The 21,195-nt window shown below is 38.0% G+C and overlaps 1 protein-coding gene across 4 annotated transcripts; it reads left to right on the top strand.

Moving 5' to 3' along the window:
- The first annotated feature begins 99 nt into the window (after nt 1–99).
- LOC128080083 (tyrosine-protein kinase TXK-like) lies at nt 100–20,439 on the top strand. 4 transcript variants are annotated; one of them, XM_052681931.1, is made up of 15 exons: nt 1,551–1,721; nt 5,994–6,048; nt 6,306–6,408; nt 7,970–8,175; nt 9,232–9,297; nt 10,273–10,327; nt 11,094–11,173; nt 11,590–11,717; nt 12,437–12,511; nt 13,453–13,624; nt 14,457–14,673; nt 15,243–15,307; nt 17,399–17,517; nt 17,930–18,087; nt 18,586–20,439. In XM_052681931.1, the coding sequence occupies exons 1-15, from the start codon at nt 1,658–1,660 to the stop codon at nt 18,652–18,654; spliced, it is 1,632 nt and encodes a 543-aa protein (XP_052537891.1). In that variant the 5' UTR covers nt 1,551–1,657; the 3' UTR covers nt 18,655–20,439. The 4 variants fall into 4 exon arrangements, with proteins under 4 accessions (XP_052537890.1, XP_052537892.1, XP_052537889.1 ...); XM_052681930.1 differs by lacking the exon at nt 5,994–6,048 and having other exon boundaries at nt 100–1,721; nt 17,426–17,517; XM_052681932.1 differs by lacking the exon at nt 5,994–6,048 and having other exon boundaries at nt 100–1,721; nt 17,930–18,016.
- Nucleotides 20,440–21,195: the final 756 nt, after the last annotated feature.

Genomic DNA, 21,195 nt, shown 5'->3' with positions numbered 1-21,195 from the left:
ATGGTTGAACTCCTTAATACCTGCATACTCTTTCCCCTGTGCTGGAGGCTGACATCTCCTCAGCCTTGCTGAAGTTTGTTTCAATTCACCTAACTTTGGACCAAAGCATCTGAAGAGTACTTGCACTTCAAATTTTCTGTACCAACCTTTTGATTAATTCCATTACATGTATGCTTTCTTTTTTTTCTTCTACCACTACCTATAACTTTGTGCTGTGTGTAATGCAGAATAGATTGCCAGTTTGCTTCTCAAAAAACTAGTTTCCATGCAGAAAAGAACATAGCAAAGTTATTTTGAATCAAGTTATTAAAGGTAAGTATAGTTACCTTGACACATTCCATCATTTCTGCATTTCATCATTTCTGTCTTGGAGGGGCTTAGTTTCCTCTCACTGCTTTGTCTAAGCCTTTGTATTTTGAATGAGGAGGAAGTATGAAGAAATGCTTTCTTTTCCTTGTGATATTGCATCAGAAACTTACAGGGTGTCAGGATTTAAATTATTATTATTATTATTTTTTTTAAATGATCAAGTCTCACAGCTATGAGAATGAGTTTGCTGAAGTGTTGAGTCGAAACCACTACCAATTTAATATCAACAGCAAATATTGTTAAAGGGAAAATTCTTGCATTTTCTATCTGGAACAGGAAAAGTAACGTGGATGACCTAATGTAAGCCAGGCTCATCCTTCTTCTAGCTGCTCCTTTGAATTCCAGTTTCTTGGTGGACACATTGCAAGATATGGCATTGCCAACACCTTTGACACTGTAAATAGTTTTACAGGAATAAGTAGTATTTCACTTAAAACATACATGAAGCATTGAATTATCAGGAGAGTAATAATTTCTAGTAAACTTTATGGATGTTTCTTTATTCTACAACAAATATGTGTTGATCTGTATGATAAAGATTACCCTAACTGTACTGGTATTTGGCAGATTTCCTCAGTGAAGATGTGCACTTAAGATGACTCTTGAAATGCTGTACTTCACCTGCCTCTTTATGCTGCACAAGTATAATTTTTACATATCCCTCATTGGGTTTGACTCTTATGTGACCTATCAGGAACTGCGAGGCCACTTCATTTTTAGATGAATGCATTTTTCAGTTGAATATACCCTCAGATGATTACTTTTGGGATGAATCAGAACAGTCTTTGAGGCAGCTCTCTTGGCAACCTTCTCATGTGATCAAAGGCAGGTTAAAATACCATGTCATCGTTTCTTCTGAGTGAGCTCAGTGACTACTTAATCAGCTTCATGTTTTCTCCTCCTTTTTATTAATTTTTTTTTTTTTTCCCCTAAATGTCAGGATCAAAAATTTATGAGAATGGGACCAAATTCTGAGGCATACAGCTGCTGGATGTTTTTACCATTTTCAGTAGTAGTTAGCCTTACTGATTATAGTTCAATATATATATATATTTTTCTGTAAAGTGTATGTTGGATTTTAGAAAGCAGACTTTTTTTCATGATTTCTCCTTTTAAAAAAAAAAAAAAAAAAAAAAAAACCAAAAAAAAAAAAGCCACTTAACGGGCATGAGATTAATATCTAGTAGGTTGTTTTTAAGGAAAGTAGGCGGGGACAGGCTGTATTGGTGTTTTACCTTGCTTCACAGAAGAGCTAAGAGCACTGCTGGGGTATTTACAGGCACAGCTGATGAAGGAAGGTTTGCATTTTCATGTGAATATAAGAAGAGAACCAGATATGATTCTTTCAACCTGTAAGTAAACTGGCCCACATTTTTCTCTTGAAGTATTGTTTCATGCAGCAGTTGTGTGTGCATAGCAAATGAGCTACTTAATTATTGCCATAACGATACCCAACAGTTTTCTCTTGTGCAGCTTGGTTGCAGATTGAGTGATTTGTATTTGGATTCCTTTTCTTGACTTTCAAAATTACTACATAAATATGAATTGAATCCATTATATGACGGATTCAGCAAAGCATCTGTCTTTTCTGATGGAAATTGTAAATGTGGAGATATTCCCATATGCTGTCCTTAGTGGCACATAGAAATTAGATACAAATAAGAAGTTTGGTAGAACTTGAGCCTGCTTTCCTCCAGTGCAGAATTTATACATGGAAAAATACGGAAAGCCTAAGTTTGTACATTTGAAAAGCTGAAAGCTTGTCTTTTGAAGTATTTTTAGCAGCACTGGTATTTTCTACTAGATTACATATCAGATGTAGTTGATTAGGAGGCATATTGAGTGTTATGGTAAAGACTTGGTTTTGCTGGGTGAAGCTGAATTTGAGTTTTTCCTCAGAATAGCTTGTTATATGTTATATGTTATATAATATAATTATATGTTATAATAGTTGTATAGAGTTAACGTATCCCTGCTGAAGCGCAAGAACTCTGCAGAACATACTATAAAAATACATATCCTAGAAATGGACTACGGCACTTTCAAAATCAGTAGCACTTTGAGATGCAGAGAATCAGAAAAGTGATCAAAGTGAATCAGATCAAGAGACTTAAGAAATAATAAAATGCTGATTGTAAGAACTCATCTGCAACCTATTGCTTTTGTCTAATCCTTTGATACTATTTCCCAAAGTCTACAAAATTGAGTGAGGTGTAACTAAAGATGGGGAAGATTGCACATTTGTGACCAATATGCATACTGTCACACAATTTTATCAACATGATGCATTCTGCTTGATGTTCTAGGACTTTTTTAGGCAAACTACTGGTAGCAATGGACCATCTCAGAGAACTTGCATCTTTCCACTGTGTCTTTTCTGTTTTTTTGTTTTTGTTTTTTCTGCTTTGTGAGTATTTGTCAAGTGAGTGTCGGCATCTCATTCCTAGGATTTCTGCTTCTTCCACAGGACTCACTTGTCAATATATCTTCTCTCTTCTCAAAACCAGGCAAGCTAAAAAAAAAAAAAAAAAGTTGATTTTGGGCATCATAGTCCTATAAATAGGTTATCATGGTTTGTGCTGGTGTTAGGTTTCATACTTGCTAATCTGTCATCAGGAAAATGCAACTTTTAAAAAACCAATTTCTAGGAAGAAAAAGATACTGGTAATGAAATGGGCCACATTTTTTGTCCCCATGTTAAACTATTTGTAGAATTGGCTGATCTCTGAGATTGCAAATGTTTGTTGGAAATTAGAAATAGAAAATTCTCCCCACAGCTAAAGAATCCTGGATTCAGTAGCCTAAATTCTCATCTTGTTTGAGTTGAACCTATATTTCAGGTTCTCCACCCAACTGATTTCTTAGAGATCCTTACTTCCTAAGGATCAAAGCCAAATGTATTTTTGTAGCTTATGTTTTGACAGAGCTCAAGGGAACATGGACTGAAAGGACTAGTGGCGCTGTGGGTGCTGGAGAATTTTCTTCTTTCTGAAGTGCTGCATTCACTGATACCATCACTGCTTAATTTTTAAATAATGAACTCTTCAATGATCAGAGGATCAAGGGCTGCTAATCTGTATGCAACTAAACATCTTTGAATCCAGTGTTTTGTTTAAGAAAAAGTCCTTAATTCAAAACAGGGAAATCAGAATTATTCCATTGATTCCTGTAATATGATTTAGGGTGATACGATTTAGCAGAACAGAGATTCAAGAGGAAATGCTAAAAATCCACTTTTAATTTCTTACTTGCTTTTTTTTTATTTAAATATGGAGAGATGTCTATTTAACTTTTTTTAAATTTTGGTTTAAAGCTTTTGAGTAGAAGAAGATAAAGACAAAGGAAGAGCCTCAGTCGTTGGGAGGGTGTGTGCAGCCATAAAAGCCTCAGGCAGGAAGTGCAGGTTTCCTGTAGCTGTGCAGTGAGCATCACAGGGGCATCTGGAGGCGGTTCTACATGTAGAGATCTGCTTGTGTTGCTAGCAAAGATACGGATGTAGGCCACTTTAATCAAATTGTTCAGCATGGCAAAGCTGTCACTATTTGCAGTGTTGGCCAAGTATTTCAAAAAAGTAGGCTGATGTAGGACAGGCTTTTCTGGCTACAGCCATGGTCTAACCTATGCATTGACTTCCAGCTTTGGCTATGTGTTGCCATCTTTAAAATCTTACTCAAACATCAATTTCACGTTATGCTGAAACTCTGAAGTGGTTCTAGTTATTTCTAATAAGCTTCTATGAGGACCACAAATCTAATGAGAAATGACATATTTAATGACTATATGGGGTGTCATCAGAAATAGACAAGTTTTCTTTTCGCACCTCACTTAAATAAGTAATAATTTAACTTCTAGGGTTTTTCGTTTGTTTTTCTTTTCTCTTTTTTTTCTCTTTCTCTTTCTGTCTTTTTGTTTTTGTTTTTGTTTTTTTTTTCCAGGAGCAGAAAAGCAATATAAATGAAACAGAAATATTTCCCAGCTGATTTTTTTGAAAGGATTGTTTGTTCCAAGCTTGATCACACTGAAGACACTAGCAAACTCAATTCTACTGCCCAACAATGCTAGAGACTGTGTTCAAAGTTAAGCTGCTGTAGTTTTAAGCAGCTGAGAGACAGCTTAATACACTTAAGTTGTGCAGCAAATAAATTACATTACCCTCAAGTTTTTAGCCTGGTTTCTTCAAAGAAAATTGCCACTGTCATCTGGTTTGGGTATTTTGCATAGCTGTTAGTGGAAACTTTTATCAAACAGTTGATTGTGTCTTCTGATTAGTGTAGGTCAGCCACCTTCCCACACAGCAGGTTCTTTACAGGATGATGCTCTAAGTCTAAGGGAAATGCCCTACAACTTTCATGACAAATACTCTAATCAAAACACATATAAAATAGGTCTCTTCCACAACTGACTGAGAACTACTTTTTCTTACCTTTCTGACATCTCCTTTTTCTCCATATTTTCTCCTTTTTCTTTTATTACAATGAGATTTACTGAGTCATATTCCTTTATAAAGAAAATAATTGCTTTTTTTGGGGTTACTAAATGTTTTGGTAGCACGTCAGCACAGTGCTGAACTATTGATAAAATACATTGACAAATACTGTCACAGGTTGACAGAAAAACAAAACCTTTTTATTCAAAGACAGGTTGTTAGGATTAACAAGCCAAAAACTGTACGAGGGAGAAACAAGTGAAGACGTGGTATGTGCGAGGATACATCGTGTAAATGATCATAGAGTTATCTAGGTTGGAGAAGACCATGAATATCACCAAGTCCAACTGTCAACAGGCTAAAAGAGCAAAATACCTAGACCTTAGGAACCCTATTTCAAATAACATTCTGAGACCTGTTCTTGTGCTATGACCTCCATACCAGAGCCTGTGTCGAACTGGAATAGTGTGGATGTCAACCTTTTAAAGATTTCAAGTCTTTGTAATGACTTCTAATCCATTTTAAATCAGCTGGAATTATAGTGTATTATCCTTGCTCCTCGTACAAGATATACCACACTAACATTTCTGTAAATGTACAATGTAAGTGATGGTGTTTCTGTTGTATTTATTTCAGAATTATCTACCACCTAGTAAGTAAGTGTAAAGCACGTATTTTGTTAAACCTGAGTTAATGAATATATTATGTGAATGGCTGGAACAGAATCAGGGAAATCAGTATTTAAATAATAAAATATACTGTATATCCTTTGAGTAAGTCTCAGAATAAGAAAATCTAATGCAAATGCTGGTCTGTATTTGGTTCAGGTGATGTAGAAATTCTGATTGCTGAAGAGGATCAGTTCTCTATCTCTTGTCCATAATGATATTCCCATGTCATTCTGTGTACTGGCAGTGTGGTCATTTAGATCAGTACATACCTCACTGATGTCTTTTTTTTTTCTTTCTGATTTAATGAGCAGCCTCGTAACTAAAAGAGATTTTAATGCTGCTAGTGGTAGATACAGGTGGGTTGGGAGGAAAGCTCAGCTCTCTTTGGTGGATGCAAATTCCACCTTAATGTTTTGCTAGATATCTCACAGCAAGAAAGAATTAATAAGAGAGCTAAGTAGTCATTCATTATGTAAATTTCATAAACAAATAATCAGTGCATATGCGGAAAATGTTCTTATTTACAGATCACACCATCCAGTCTGTTTTCTGCTGCTGCTGCTGCTGTGAGGTACAAAAACGGTATGTGAAATCCTTCAGATTTTCAGCAATTGAGACAGTCAAAATGTCTATACATAAAGTCCACCTATTTTAAAAACTGTTGTAAAATTTTTAAAGTCCATCAATCTTCAGTAGAAATACTAATTGTGCAGAAGTTTAAAGAAGCTCTGTCCTGCACATCCCTAATGTGAATGAAGCTTTACATTTCCATAAATATTTTCATGTGGATGTTTATATAAGTGTAATCACAAAAACACTAATTATTTTTTTTAAATTAGAGCAATGAGAACAAAGATAAATGTGGACCCTGACACTGACCTGGAGGCCCAGTACACAGCCTCTCAATCAGAGGATTCCTATGCACCTACTTGGAAGTGTAAGGTAAGTAACATTTTGGCAGATGAAAAAAACTGAGATGATGTGACATCCAGTGGCTCACTGCTGAAACAAGCAGAGGAGTAACTGGCTCTTGAGCACATAGGTTGCTTTGTTGCGTAATTATTTAAAAAACTAGAGTATCGAAAGATTCATTCTGATGGAAAGACAGGATTGTAGTGGGTTCCCAAGTTTGCTGTCATGGATGAGGGTAGTTCATTCTCTAACTTTTGAGTTTGGCTGGTGGAGGTGGGAAAGGTGGGACTACCCTTTAGGAAGGCACAATTTCACCATCACAGAATTGCAGGAGTGAGAAGAGACCTCAAGAGATCATTGAGCCCAGCCCTGTACTAAAGCAGGTGCCCTATAATACGTCCCATAGGTAGGCACCCTGATAGGTCTTGAATATCTCTGTAGAAAGAGACCCTGCAATCTCTCTGTTCAACATATTCCAGTACTCTGTCTTCCTTACTGTAAAGAAGTTTTTCCTCATACTTACATGGAACTTCCTTTGTTCAAGTTTTAAGCCATTACTGCTTGTTCTATCACTACACGCCACCGAGAAGAGCCTGGCCTCATCTATTTGCCTTCCATCTCCTTTTAGATATTTATAAACATTAATGAGATCACCCCCCAGTCTTCCTTTCCCTAGGCTGAACAGACTGATGGTACTCAGCTATTCCTCATACAGGAGATGTTCCAGGCCCTTTGTCATCTTTGTGGCCTTCTGCTGGATTCCTTCCAGGAGATCCCTGCCTGTTTTGAACTGGGGAGCCCAGAACTGGACAATCATCTAAAAATGGCCTCATCAGGGGAGAGTAGAGGGGGAGGATCACTTCCCTTGACCAGCTGGTCACACTTGTTTTAATGCACTCCAGAATATCATTGGCCTTCTTGGCCATCAGGGCTCACTGCTGGCTCATGGTCAACCTATTGTTCACCAGGACACCCAGGTCCTTCTCTGCAGAGTTCCTCTCCAGCAGTTCACCCCCTAACTTGTACTGATGCACACATCCATCCACCTTGCTCAGCTTCACGTGAAAAGTCCACCTCAGTTTTGCTAGATCTAAATTGAATTAATTTGAGTTGTCAGAGCATAACTGAAGGCAAAACTAAAACCTAACCTGATGGGTAAGAAAAAGCTTATGCTCCTGCTCAATTGTTAAAAATGTTTGTAGTGCTCTCCGTGTTAATTCATCAGACAAATTGCCACTGTTTTCAATGCTGCTCTGCTAATTTACACTAACTTGTCCTAGCAATTGTAGCAGTCTGCTATGCAGAATTCTATGTAGCAGTCACCCAAAGAACAGGGGGAAGATTAGATAGATGGCTTGTCTTTTATTTACTTTACTTCTCATTTAAACTTTGACTTTGATACCAAACTATTCAACTGTGAGCTGTACTGTTTTACAAGTAATAATTTTACAAGGTTATTGAGCTGTATGGCATGAATTTATGACCATGATTAGTACCTTTTAGTTACTGAGATGCTATAGAAGTAGGGGAATTATACAAGAAATAGATGAGAGAAAATACTAATTATGGAAAATACTTTCTTTTTCACTAGCATAAGAAGAAATTGCATGTAAAGAACAAGCCTTTACCTCCTCTGCCTGCTGAGGCTTTTGAAGACTACACAAAGAAACTCAAAGTTATTGCACTATATGACTTTTTTGCTAGAGGACCGTCTGATTTAACACTCAAGCAGTCAGAAGAATACATTATTCTTGAACAGTATGATCCTCACTGGTGGAAGGCTAGAGACCAGTATGGGTAAGAGACTGGGCATCGAATTTTAAACCTTCTTCCTACAGAGAAATAAAAAGAACAGCTCTTTGTAGGATTATCTTACAACCCTCTAAGCATGTAGGATGAGGTGCATGTAATTTTAATGGAGGTTTAAAGGTATAGAGAATGTATGTACCAGGGACGCGGGTTAATTGAGAAGAGTTTGGACAGTATCTAGCACTCCAGAAATGAGGTGGCAACTCCTCTCTGCTGGGAATACAAGGTTAAGTCATAGGCTTAGTAACTTCCAAAACAACATAAGTACATCTGAGGACTATGTGAACCACTGAGCTTTGAGCCATGTGAAAATCCAGCTTTATATGCTTCAAGTGCTCTACCATGTGTTGTGTATGTGTAAAGTCTTCATAAAAACCACAGAGACTGGTAAGACATTGAAGTTAAACAAAACCCCTAATCAAAGGTTCTTGGACATTTTAGAGAACTGGATAACTTCTTTTAGGATCCTTGATGAATTTATATATTTTTTCATGATGTTTCTCTTTCTCCACAATTTTTCAGTGTGTCCTGTAATCTGATATGAAGAGTGATTACATGTTATGTATTAACTATCTCCTTTTCATTCACATCCCTCCTTTAAATACTTTTAAACACTTATTCTCAAGTCAGATTTGCCATTAGAGTCCACTCTGTTATTATTTTGTATATGTTCAACCACACACTTTCTATTTCTTCGTATTGAAGATCTGTTACAAGGATAGAGATAAAGCTAGTGACTTCTGATTTGGAAGAAATGTCACTTTTTTTCTAATCTTTCTTTTGATTTTACTTGAAAATTTTCCTTAACATGCTGTTCTTGGCACTCTACTAAGTACCGTCATTTCAGTAGCCATTCACAGACGGGGGCAGAAACACTTTGCCTCAGGTGAAAGGAGTTATATTCTTATTTGATTCTCATGCTGGGATTCAGTATTTAAAGACATATAGTATAAATAACTTCTGTCATTCAGTAAAAGAAGATGTGTATCTTAGTCCTATTAATATTTTACATCTTACTATTATATTATCCTTAATACGTTTCAGGAACGAAGGTCTAATTCCTAGCAACTATGTTACTGAGAACACAAAAAGTAATTTAGAAACATATGAGTAAGTACTCTTGAAGACAATGACTGTACTTTCTTTTCTAAAAATTGAGTGGTAAGTTTTGGCGCTTGATCTTTCAGCTTTTACCAGAAGACTGACTGTGAACAGATGTTCTCTTTGTTCTCTTTATTGAAGCCTTTTTTTTTTGTTGTTGTTGTTACAAAATATCACCCTTAGAATGTGGTAAACGTTTTTATTGTGGTCTGTCTGTTTGGACTGTATAATATGATGATGACACCAAGCTGAGCTGTGCAGTTGATACAGCAGAAGGGAGGGATGCCATCCAGAGGGACCTCGACAAATTCAAAAGATGGGTCCATGTGAACCTAATGAGGTTCAACAAAACAAGGTGCAAGGTTTTGAACCTGGGTCGAGGTAACCTCAGGTGTGTGTGCAAACTTGGAGAAGAACTCCTTGAGAGTAGCCCTGCTTAGAAGAATTTAGGGGTTGTGATTGATGAAATCAATCATAATAATCATATAATTATGATAAATCATAATTACAGAATCTAGATATGTCCTATTTCTGTAGGCTTACTACATAGTATCTCTTTATTCTGATCTCTTCCCTTTGTGAACATCCAGTTGATTATCTAGAATCTATTTTCAGTTTCTTCAGCCTGGTTTCCTGGAGAGAAAAGTAAAATACATCATAACTCTAGAGAAGAGGGGGCTGAAGCAGCTTCACTGTAAAATTCATCAAAATTTAGCATAAATGTTTCCTGTTTTTTTTCCTTTTATTTCACCTCGCGTTTAATTATAGTGAATCACATTCAGTGGGGAAAGTATTTGTCTTATTTACTGTGGTCTAATGAAGTATTTCCACATTAAGAGATGCTTGATATGCAACAGTGGTTAGTTCTATTCAGGTGTTAACATTGGAGACAGAGCAACTATTAAGACTAACCCTTATTTCTGTGAAGCAGAACAAACGTTAATTTGTACTGGCTGAAGTTGATGTGTCATCTCCTTGTTGCAGGTGGTATTGCAAGAGCATCAACAGAAGCCAGGCAGAACTACTTTTGCGACAGAAGGTAATTCAGCCTGTATGTTGAGTTAATAATATCTACAAAGGATTATCAGTAGAGGCATCATGAGAGTTTCAACAGCCAAATCCAACTCTGTTTGACATACAGTAAGAGAAGGTACTTTAAAATAAAAGGATGGCTTTCTGGGGTACAGTGTAGTGCAGACTGTCCAGACATCCCAAAATTTTACATTGTAACCCCAGCAAATTAAGATTTTCCATATTGAATGACATGAGTTACGTGGAGCTTACTGTGCTTGTCTTTGGTGTGAAACACTGAAGACTTAAATCCTTGCAGAAGTTAGTGAGGTGGTAGAGCTTAACAAAACCCCTGATCCTTCCTTATATACAGATCAAACAATCTGCTGTGTTCTATCCTCTATCTCTGATGGGTGTTTAGATGTCATCTAGCTTGTGTAAAATTCAAGGGCTCAAGGGCTAACACAGGGCTTGGGCAAGATAGAGCAGAGAAGAACACCAAAGATTAAATTGTTTTACAGCAATTATCTAGTGACTTGTATAATCCGAATTTTTAATAAATGAAAGAATTTTCACTATTTCACACTGAAGAATATTTAACAAAATATTTAACTCTGGCACTTGATATTTTCCTTTGGTTAATTTTACTCTCCTTTGTTATCAATTCCTGTTCACTGCTGCTGTATCACCCTCCCAAGTAGTCATAGGTACACCAGTGAAATCAGTAATCATCTGCAAGTGCTATTTCAGGAGACTTTTATTCAAGAAAGTAAATGTCTGCATTTCTTTAATAGTCCAAAGAAGGCTCATTTGTTGTCAGAGATTCAAGCCAACAGGGAATCCTTACACTGTCTGTGTATTCACGGTCTAAAGGGTGAGTTGCTCTGATGGTTGTGATTTGATTGAAAATGTGAAGGAAGAGTTTCCCTAAAACTCCTTGGGATGAGGGGCAGGCTGGATATATGGTGCAAGGGAGCAATGAGGCACCAGCACTATTTGTGCAGCACTACAGTCAGTGAATTGCAGCCCATATACTGAAATGCTGGTGCTGGGCTTTTGGGAGTCAGGGTGCCAATATCCTATGATAAGATCAATTGCATTCACAGAAACCCTGAAATACTCTACTCCAAGGACTGATCATCTCAGCAGTGTGGCACAAACAATAAAGCCTTACAATCCCATTTTGCCTGTTTTTACACAAAGTGCTCTGGCTGCCATACCAGTAAAATATAGTTACATTTGTAGTATCAAATATTTTTACTGACAATCATAATCTTTTGTTGATTTCAGAAGTCATGGTGGAGACATTCGACATTATCAAATTAAGAAAAACCACTTGAAACAGTATTATGTAGCAGAAAAATATCTATTCTCCTCTATTCCTGATCTCATTCAATATCATCAACACAATGCTGCAGGTAATGGATGTAAGCTATAAGGTTTTACTACTGATGTCCTGAAGCTCATAAGAGTTTGAGAAATGGGATGTCAGTCTTGAACTAATCCTTCCCTTCCAAAAAGATACACATTTTTTTCTATTGGTAATAAATTCAAGTATACTGTGATCCTTTCTGCTGAAGTTGTAGCTACAATGTGCATATATCCTGGGGGAAATGAAAATACCAAACTCATATATATGAATGAAATTTCATTCATAAAAACGAATGAAACTAGAAGCCTTATGTTCTTACCCGCTCTGTATTCTATTGATTCATATTTCATTGAATGTGACTTGCATTAAATTTGATCATAGTTCTTTCACTGCCTTCAACTCAGCAGCTTGCATGCATGCAATCTGAGGAAAAACAGGAGAAAAACAGGAGCTGTGCTATGCACCAGCAGGCAGCTTTTGCAGATTTTGGCACACACAAACAAAAGGCAGATTTGGGAGGCACAAGGACTCTCTAACACTGACTTGCAGCCTACCCCTACTTGTTGGCTCATGGCAGCCTTTTTTAATTTCTAGCATTCAAAATGCCATTCATTCTTGGTTCTGCCTGTCATTTCAATATGGATTAAAACGTTTTTTTTCCACAAGTGAGTAGAGACAAAAATATTTTTTGAGAGCAAGTATGATGTAGTATACTTAAATATGGAGCAATTTGTCAACTGAATATTGGTGCTTTGTTTCCTGCAGGTCTTATCACCCGTCTCCGACATCCACTCAGATCAATCAGATGTTCCTCACCAGCAACAGCAGGATTTAGTTATGGTAAATTCTTTATCTTGTTTTGGTGGAAACCTGGGTATCTGGGAAAGAGTTGAGATTGCATTCATACAGCTAATAATTGTGTCTGTTAAATTTCCCAGCCATAAGAAACACATAATCAGCTTCATAATCACCAGACTCACACACCTCAGGTGTCAAATCCAAATGAAAGGCCTGGCTCAATTCCTTCAGTTTAGTGAAGTGCTTCTTTCACAACCACTAATGCCTTTCTGGACTTCCATAAGCAGACCAGAAACTCACATATACATTTAACAGACTTGATTTTTTTATTTAAAAGTCTATGAAAATAAAATTAATATTGTCGATGGGGAAGATTTTCTTTTGTCAATTATGGAAGTTTTAGAAATAAGAATGATGTCTTACACAGCGTTAGAAAACAAGCAGTAAATGCTGGTGCTGTGCATGCAGATCAGGAAGTTAATATTAACTGATAGATGTGTATGTATGAATATACACATGTGTATTTGTATGTACGTGTATATATATCTATATGAATTTCCAAAATTTGTACTGTGCATTTTTACTGTGAATCAATATCAAGGCTTAATATTTCTGGAGGGCAGAACTATTGGTAGTTTCAATAGAGACAGTCAGTGACTATTTCTATGGCTATATTAGCCCTTTGGAACTGATTTAAAGTTAAAAACATAGATGACAGTGCCAAAAAAATAATCCTCAGAGGTAATCAAAACCAATTTCTTGCCTTATCTTCAGGCTTCAGGCTTTCCTATGTTAAACAATTTAAACAGCATTCTACAAGCTGTAAAGTACCACTCATGTATGAACACATACATGTGTGGAAAATTCCAGATAATTAAAATCCATGCTATAGCTGATGAGCAGTTGTGATACTTTGCTGTGTACATTAACTGCACATAGGCATGTCTCCTAGACTATTGTAATATACAGGATTGTTTTTATAGAGGAGTGGGAATTGAACCCCTCGGAACTGACGTTTATGAAAGAGCTTGGGCGTGGGCAGTTTGGAATTGTTCATCTGGGTAAATGGAAAGCAACCATCAAGGTTGCCATCAAAAAAATCAACGAAGGTGCCATGTCTGAAGACGATTTCATGGAGGAGGCCAAATTGATGATGTAAGTACAAAGTTATTCTGGCTCACAGATGACACTGAGATGACCAAGAAACAAACATAACCTAAGTCCATTTAAAACAAAGCTATTGTGATGGGAATAGTGGACCAAAAAGCTAGTGTAATGGTTGCTAAATAGCTCACCAGGGCCTTTCTTTAGCATGTGTGCTGCTTTGCACTTGGAGCCTAGCAGGCAATAAATGTGCTGACAGTTACTCCTACAGCCATTCTTTTGTCTATAACTCAGTGCCTCTAGGAGCATGGGCAGAACTAACTAAACCTAACTAAACCTAACTTCTCAGAAGCTGTATTTCCATTCCTGCTAATTTTGAAAATTAGGGAATTATCCGGACCAGGTGTTGGCTCAATGCATAGAAAGAGGTAAAAACAGAGGTGTCATGTCAGGCTGAGCAGAGCCCACAGGGAAAGCCATGGGCTTGCAGCCTCTCATGTCCCCTGCCTGAAAGCCAGACAAAATAAGACCTTTCCGCTTCATATTTCCAAATCAAGGTTTATATTCATTCCACCTGTATAACTGATGGACTATCACAATTTTGCAAAATGAACCTTTTTGAGGAAATTGCTTACAGAAATGCGTTAGGCAGAGGACAACTCCAGGGATAGCTGAATTGCATAATGTTTATAAAACACTGAAGTTGTTTGTCAGAATTATCATGATAATTGATCATGAATGAAAGTTCTAGTTATCTTTTGAGTTGGACTTGATGATCTTTATGAGTCCCTTCCAACTTGGGATATTCTTTGATTTTATGATTCTACCTACCAGAAACAAATGATCTACTAACTGAAATGCAGTTTTAAACAATGTTAAACAGGAAACTATCCCACCCAAAGCTGGTCCAGCTGTACGGGGTGTGCACACGCCAGAAGCCTCTCTATGTGGTGACTGAATTCCTGGAGAATGGCTGCCTGCTCAACTACCTGCGACAGTGGCGGGGGAAGCTCAGCAGAGACATGCTGCTGGGCATGTGCCTGGATGTGTGTGAAGGGATGGAGTATCTGGAGAGAAATAACTTTATTCACCGTGATTTAGTAAGTACAATGGGTTTTCTGAGGTTCACTGAATACTGATGATATAGAACATGCCATTTAAATTTAGGGGTGCTTCTGTGCCCTGCAAGGCTTTAACAAAGCCTTTGTGTATTCACGCTTCTTCTGGTCCCTGCTGCCTTACCTTGGTGCTGGGATATATAGGTGGCTTGTCTGCCCTGCCCTTCAGACACAGGGAATTAAGAGTCACAGAAACGCTTTTTTAATAATTCATATTGAGTGTCCTGATGTTAACATTCAAGAAAATACCTGCTTGGATAACTAAACTCTGCATTTGAAAACTTATTTTAATTGTGCAAGGATACTTGAAATTATTGCAACTCATGATACAAGCATTCATGCAGGTATATGCTATGTGCGTGAAATCACACAACAGTGAAAGGTGTTCACCAGCACTGAGCCAGAATTTTACTTTTTTGTCATCTTTTTGAGCAAGACACACACCTCCTTTCAGGATCTGAAATACATGAGCTGAAAGTAAATTATCTATTGTATTCTTCTTAAAAATGCCTTTGGCCGGATTTCAGATATGTTTTTCTCATTTCTCCTAGGCTGCAAGGAACTGTTTAGTCAATGCTGAATACACTGTTAAAGTATCTGACTTTGGCATGGCAAGGTAGGAGATACAAGCTCAGTGAGTGCCCTATTTTGTGTCAGTTGGGACGAGGCCCATCACCACTTCTTGCTTGCTGGTGTGGGAAATTTCACTGTACACAGCATCTACAATTCTGATCAAATCAATAATATTGCTGTTCATCTGTTGTACTGTGAACAGAGTGTCATATTGTCCTTTTGCTGAGTGCAACAGAGGTGAACAAAATATCTTGTGAATGAAACTACTGAAAGCAGTAGTTTGTGGACATAGAAATGCCCAGTGTGCCCTGGGCTGCCAGAAGCTCACTCTGCTTCCTGGAGAAGGCTGCAGGGTGACCTCATTGCAGCCTTCCAATATTTAAAAAGGGGATTATAATCAGAAGAAAAATCAACTTCTTACAAGGATAGATAATGATAGGACAAGGGGGGAATGGTTTTAAGCTCAAGAAGGGAAGGTTTGTATTAGATGTCAGGGGCAAGTTCTTCGCAGAGGGAGCGGTGAGGTGCTGAAACCTGTTGCCCAGAGAGGCTGTAGATGCCCCGTCCCTGGAGGTGTTCAAGACCAGGTTGGATGGAGCCCTGGGCAGCCTGGTCTAGTACCAGATCTGGAGGTGGTGGCCCTGCATGTGGCAGTGGGTTTGTAACCTGATGATCCTTGGGGTCCCTTCCAACCTGAGCCATTGTATGATTGCGTGGTTCTAGGCTCAGTAAAGTGAGTGCTCCAAATTTCCGAGCCCAGTGAGAGCTGAAAGCCACTGGGAGCAGAGGCAGGTGTTGGCGCTGGCCTTTGGAGCCTCAGCAACAGGGTAGGTGAGGAAGGAAGACATGTGGGCAGGAAGTGTGACGTGTGCTTCTCAGCAGGGAAGTGGTTTTTCTGCTTAGTGAGGGGACCAACCACACATGAAGAGAGAGTGCACACACAGGCCAGGGAAACAAAGCTCTGTCCACTGTTGAGAGGTGATGAGAACACTCCCTAATTAGTCAGAGCTCAGAACAGACCAGTTTAGTACTGTTATTTTGTATGTTCTTTATCCAGTAACCTCTCATCTTTCTGTGCCTGCCCCAGAAATAAGAAAGGGACACAAAGAAGCAATTCCTCATGGCGTCAAGTTGTGCCAGGGAAGGTTTAGGTTGAATATCAGGAAAAACTTTACAGAAAGGGTTGTTAAGCACTGGAATAGGCTCCACAGGGAGGTTTAGGTTGAGTCACCATCCTTGGGTGATGAAATGCTCAGAGACATGATTTAGCAGAGGGTTGTTAGATAGGGTGATATGGTTAGATTGAGGTTGGACATGATGATCTTGAAAGTCTTTTCCAACCTGAGCAATTCTATGATTCTTTCAATGCAAAATCCTTTGAAAGGTGCATTAAAAGATACCGTTATGTCTTCAGTTGTAAGATTTGTGTAGTGCATACCTGTCGTCTTCTCATGAGAATTTACAGAGCTTGTTTGGATATTGGGCTCAGCCTTTTAAAATATTACTGTACAAATGCCCTTGTTGGGCACATAAATTCATAGAATCATTAAGGTTAGGAAAGACACAAAGACCATTTAGTCCAACTACCAACTCATCACTGTATTGCCTACTAAACCATGTCCATTAGTGCTCTATCTATACATTTCTGTAACTCCTCCAGATAGTCACACCACCACCTCCCTGGGCAGCTTGTTATCATACCTCATCACCCGAGGTATGGAGAGAAATTTTTTCCTAATATCCAAACTGAACCTCCCTGGGCACAAATTAAGACCATTCCTTCTCTTCTTAAAAAGTAATAATAATATGTATTGCTGCTGTTTTTCCTGCCTGCAGCATAGGGACTTTTCCCAGGAGGTGATAACAACAGCCATCCTGTGAGCACACAAATAGCACTAAATCTTTTTATTATGACATACCTCTCACAAGCAATCAAATTAGTCATTTAGATTGAAATTTCTTTAACTGCATGTATTCCAGTGTGCATTCTATATTAAATTAATGATATAATTTCTTTTCTTACAAACTGACACAGTGTTTTCATGGAATTGTAAACTACCTGTGCAAGGTGCTGCCAGAACTGCTTTCAGTTTAACTCTCACTAAAATACACGGTATTTGCTGATGTTCTTTAGATACGTCATTGATGATGAATATGTCAGCTCTTCAGGTGCCAAGTTTCCAATCAAGTGGTCATCTCCTGAAGTCTTTCATTTCAAAAAGTACAGCAGTAAATCTGACATCTGGTCATTTGGTAAGTGGGTTAGGTTAATGTGTGACAAGCTGTTTCCCTAAAACTACTGATAAGAACGAGGAAAGAGCAACTTTTCTGGATGTTTCCTATCTTAATCTTTAGTCTATCTCATTTTTCAAATCTTGTCTGTATAGGAAGAGTGTGTGTGGTTTTTTTTAACACACTTTTAATCTAAAAAAATTGGTTGTCAACAGACATATGTCTCCATTAACCAAATGCTTATTAATTTCATTTTCATGAACCATGACCTTAGCTGGCTTCAATATGAGCATAATTACATCAGTTTACTTTTTTTTTCATTCACCTCAGGTTGCCCATATTTTTCATTCATTATTAAATACATAGAAAAGAATGGGACTTCTAGTATTGTTAGACAACTTGCTTTCTCCTACATATTTTGATTCATTTCTAGGTGTACTGATGTGGGAAGTTTTCACAGAAGGCAAAATGCCTTTTGAAAGTAAATCAAATTATGAAGTTGTCCGTGAGATTTCTGCAGGTAACCGACTTTATCGACCACACTTGGCATCGCACGCTGTGTACGAAGTCATGTACAGCTGCTGGCATGAGGTTTGTTGGTCTGTCTTGTGACATTACTTCACTTGCAGTGTGGATCTGAAGGCTATCCTCAAAAACTGGAGCAATAAACCTCTACTTTGTAGAATCCTCAGTAATTTTTGCTGTGCTTTTTCACAAACCACATCTAGTTTAAAAGCCTCTGTTTCTTTTGACTGTTGCATTCAGTAAATACCAAGCATATAACCTACACAATAGGTCTATGCCATCTCTGGTTTTGAATATATATACCCTGTCAATATATCCCCTGTGCTTCCTCCTGTAGTGTGCATAGGAATTTTGCATACAAATGCTTTCTTCTGAAAGTACTTTTTCATTCTATTGATTTCTGGCACATTGATGTGCAGAACAAGATAAACTTGATCTCTTCAATCTGTGTCAACAAAATAAAATATGAATAATAATTTTAAGTGGTTGCTTTAATTGTACTTGTAACCATCTTCTATTAATTTAAGTGTCTCTTCTGCTTTCTTTTTTCTTTTTTTTTTCCAGAAACCTGAAGGACGTCCTACTTTTGCAGAATTAGTAGAAGCCCTCACAGATATAATGGAGATGGGATAATTGGGGATTTTATACAGGTGTGTGTACTGAAAAGTGAGCATTAAGGTGGCCAATGTAGCTTATATTGAAAACGTCAGCCTTTTAGAGCAGTCTTTACTTAAACTATGGTAGCAGCATCCCTGTATTGAAGCTGTTTGGGCTTGGCCTAATTTGGGAAAGATACCCAAGGAGACTGGATTACTGGATTTGTACTCTCAAGCCTTTATTTCCATGAAAAATGTCCTATCTAGAAAGAAGCAACCAAGCTTACTCACTACATAAGCTCTTTTCCTTATTCTTTTTGTCAGAGCTACTCTAATTCCTGTAACAACATTGATAAGAGATGATTTGTTACTTAATATGGTTCATGCACAAGGAAATAGTGATTAGCAGCAGCAAAAGTGGTGGAAGAACCTGTGAAAAAGTTCCAGGACTAAAGGCAGAACCTTTTGCACTGCATAACACTGAAGGAATGGAGCAGTTTCAGAGGTAACTCAGCCACCAGGGCAGCATGCGGATTTTTGCCCGGATACTGCACTGCGTGTTGCTGGGGATCCAGACACACAGAAGGGGTGGAGGCAGCAGTTGTCCTTTGGCAGCTCCTGACCCACACCCCAAACAGCTGGAAGGGCTCAGCACCCCTGAGGAATTTTAATCCTGCTCATAGGTAAAGGCTAATTTTGTGTGAAACAGAGGGAACAAGTATAGATTGTTTTATTCAAGCTTCTCCCTGAACTTTTCACTGTCTTCCATTTCTTGCTTGCTGCAGCTTACTCAAATGCCCATCAAATGCTTTCCTTAGACCTCCTCCTGCCAGTGCCCAGAATGGTGAACAAAGAGAGGCTGGAAATTGGCCATTAAATAAAGTGTTTTATGTTAATTTAGCTCAAATAGAGTTTGTGAGACCTTACTTGCACCATATCTGTAACTGTGCCTGTTAGCTTATTGTTCACTTCTAATTCTTAATTTTGGTTAGTGCAAATGTATTACAGAAAAGGCAAGTGAATTTGGTGATTTTTTTTCAATACAGTCAGGTCATTACAAATAAATAGTAGTTTAAAAATGTGATTGTGCTGTGAATTGTTAATAGGTAAGTACATCGTATTTCATTTTATAGCACATCGTAGACAAAATACTTCCAAGCCAGTAGATGAAGAATGATGGACATCTGAACAGGTTTTTTCATTTCCACATTTTAAAAGTAAATGAAACAATACAATCAATCATTCTGAGTTTTGGATTTCCAGAAGGTGATGACACCTCTGGGCCAAATTCATGGCAATAATAGTTCATTTTTACTGTAATAGCATTCTCATAGTTACCACCCCTTGGGGAAGGGAGTACTTAACTCTACTATTTGGGAGTAACTTCACACACACGCTTTTAAGATCCTTCTGCTCAAGTGAAACATGATATTCTCATCCTTTTGTGTAATCTGCTGAAAGAACTGCCACCAGCATATGGCTCTGTTTACTTTTATAACTGACTTATTCATGAGCATTCAGTTCCATCTCAGCCCTCTAACTGCACACAAACCTATACAATACTGTACAAACCACTGCTTTGAGCTCATTGCAAGTTTATGCCTGTAGTACAGTAATACAGTGCTTTTGAGCTGATGATGCTCTACAAAAAAAAAATAATTCAAACTCTGTCTGAAGTATAAACGCACTCAGGGACTTTTAATAATATAAGAGGAATATTTTACAACAGCTCTTGTAAAACTGGTTTTGCTACATGAATTACTACAAGTTAATATGTAATACCACAGTACCATGCAATTAAAAGGGGCTCTGGTAATTTCAAGTTCTTGAAGCACCCTGCTTTTGTTTGCATTGTTGAGTTGTCCCATAGTGTATCTTTGACACACACTGGTCTCAGATGGAAAGTAATACTTGCCTACCATTCCTTCATTTTCAGAATTCCACCTTTCTGGAGGCTGGGCAAACTGTGAGTGGGCTGATGTCACCACTCTGACGCAGATGAATTTAATAGCTGATGTCACAAGGCTTACAGTAAATAAATTAAAAAGCACTATCATGTGCTTCAGGATCAATGGAATCAGTGTTTAATCAGTAAGAAGGAAGGTCCGGCAGGGCAAGGGTTGTGTGTGTAGGGCATGTTTACTTACTCGAGAAACTACACCCATATAAAGACCAACAGGCCAACTTAGCCTTTGTGGTGGCTCCTAGCATACCTCAAACCCCAGACATATAAAAAGAAAAAAGGAGAAAGAAATGATAGGTGAGCAGTGAGAATCACTCATGCTACTGATAACAGAGGCATATGTGTCTGCGAGCTGTTTTTTTTTTTTCCTGATAAACCTTTGAGTATTTCAAAAGAGATTTTTGATAGAAAATAGGATATCTGAGGAGCAGCCGAGGCTGTTTGATCTGGAGAATAGAAGGCTGAAGGGAGATTTCATGGTTTTGTACAACTGTCTGAAAGGTGGTTGCAGTGAGAAGGATGGCGGTCTCTTTTTCTCAGTGACAAGTTGATAGGATTTGGGTAATTGGTCTCAAGCTGTGCCAGGGGAGGTTTAGATCATACAGAGGTGTTGAT

Source organism: Tympanuchus pallidicinctus, unplaced genomic scaffold (genome assembly GCF_026119805.1).
Source record: "Tympanuchus pallidicinctus isolate F22 unplaced genomic scaffold, pur_lepc_1.0 scaffold2, whole genome shotgun sequence".
Classification (NCBI taxonomy): Eukaryota; Metazoa; Chordata; class Aves; order Galliformes; family Phasianidae; genus Tympanuchus; species Tympanuchus pallidicinctus.
The sequence above is the reverse complement of the archived record's forward strand: the minus strand, read 5'-3'. Positions and strand labels throughout refer to the sequence as shown.

What these genes read in the sequence shown, in the direction of transcription:
- LOC128080083 (XM_052681929.1), top strand. Translation starts at nt 1,537, where the DNA reads ATGAGATTAATATCTAGTAGGTTGTTTTTAAGGAAAGTAGGCGGGGAC. An exon ending in AGTAATTTAGAAACATATGA is followed by an intron (nt 9,298 to 10,272) that starts GTAAGTACTCTT and finishes TCCTTGTTGCAG; the next exon opens with GTGGTATTGCAAGAGCATCA. An exon ending in AACAGCAGGATTTAGTTATG is followed by an intron (nt 12,512 to 13,452) that starts GTAAATTCTTTA and finishes TTGTTTTTATAG; the next exon opens with AGGAGTGGGAATTGAACCCC.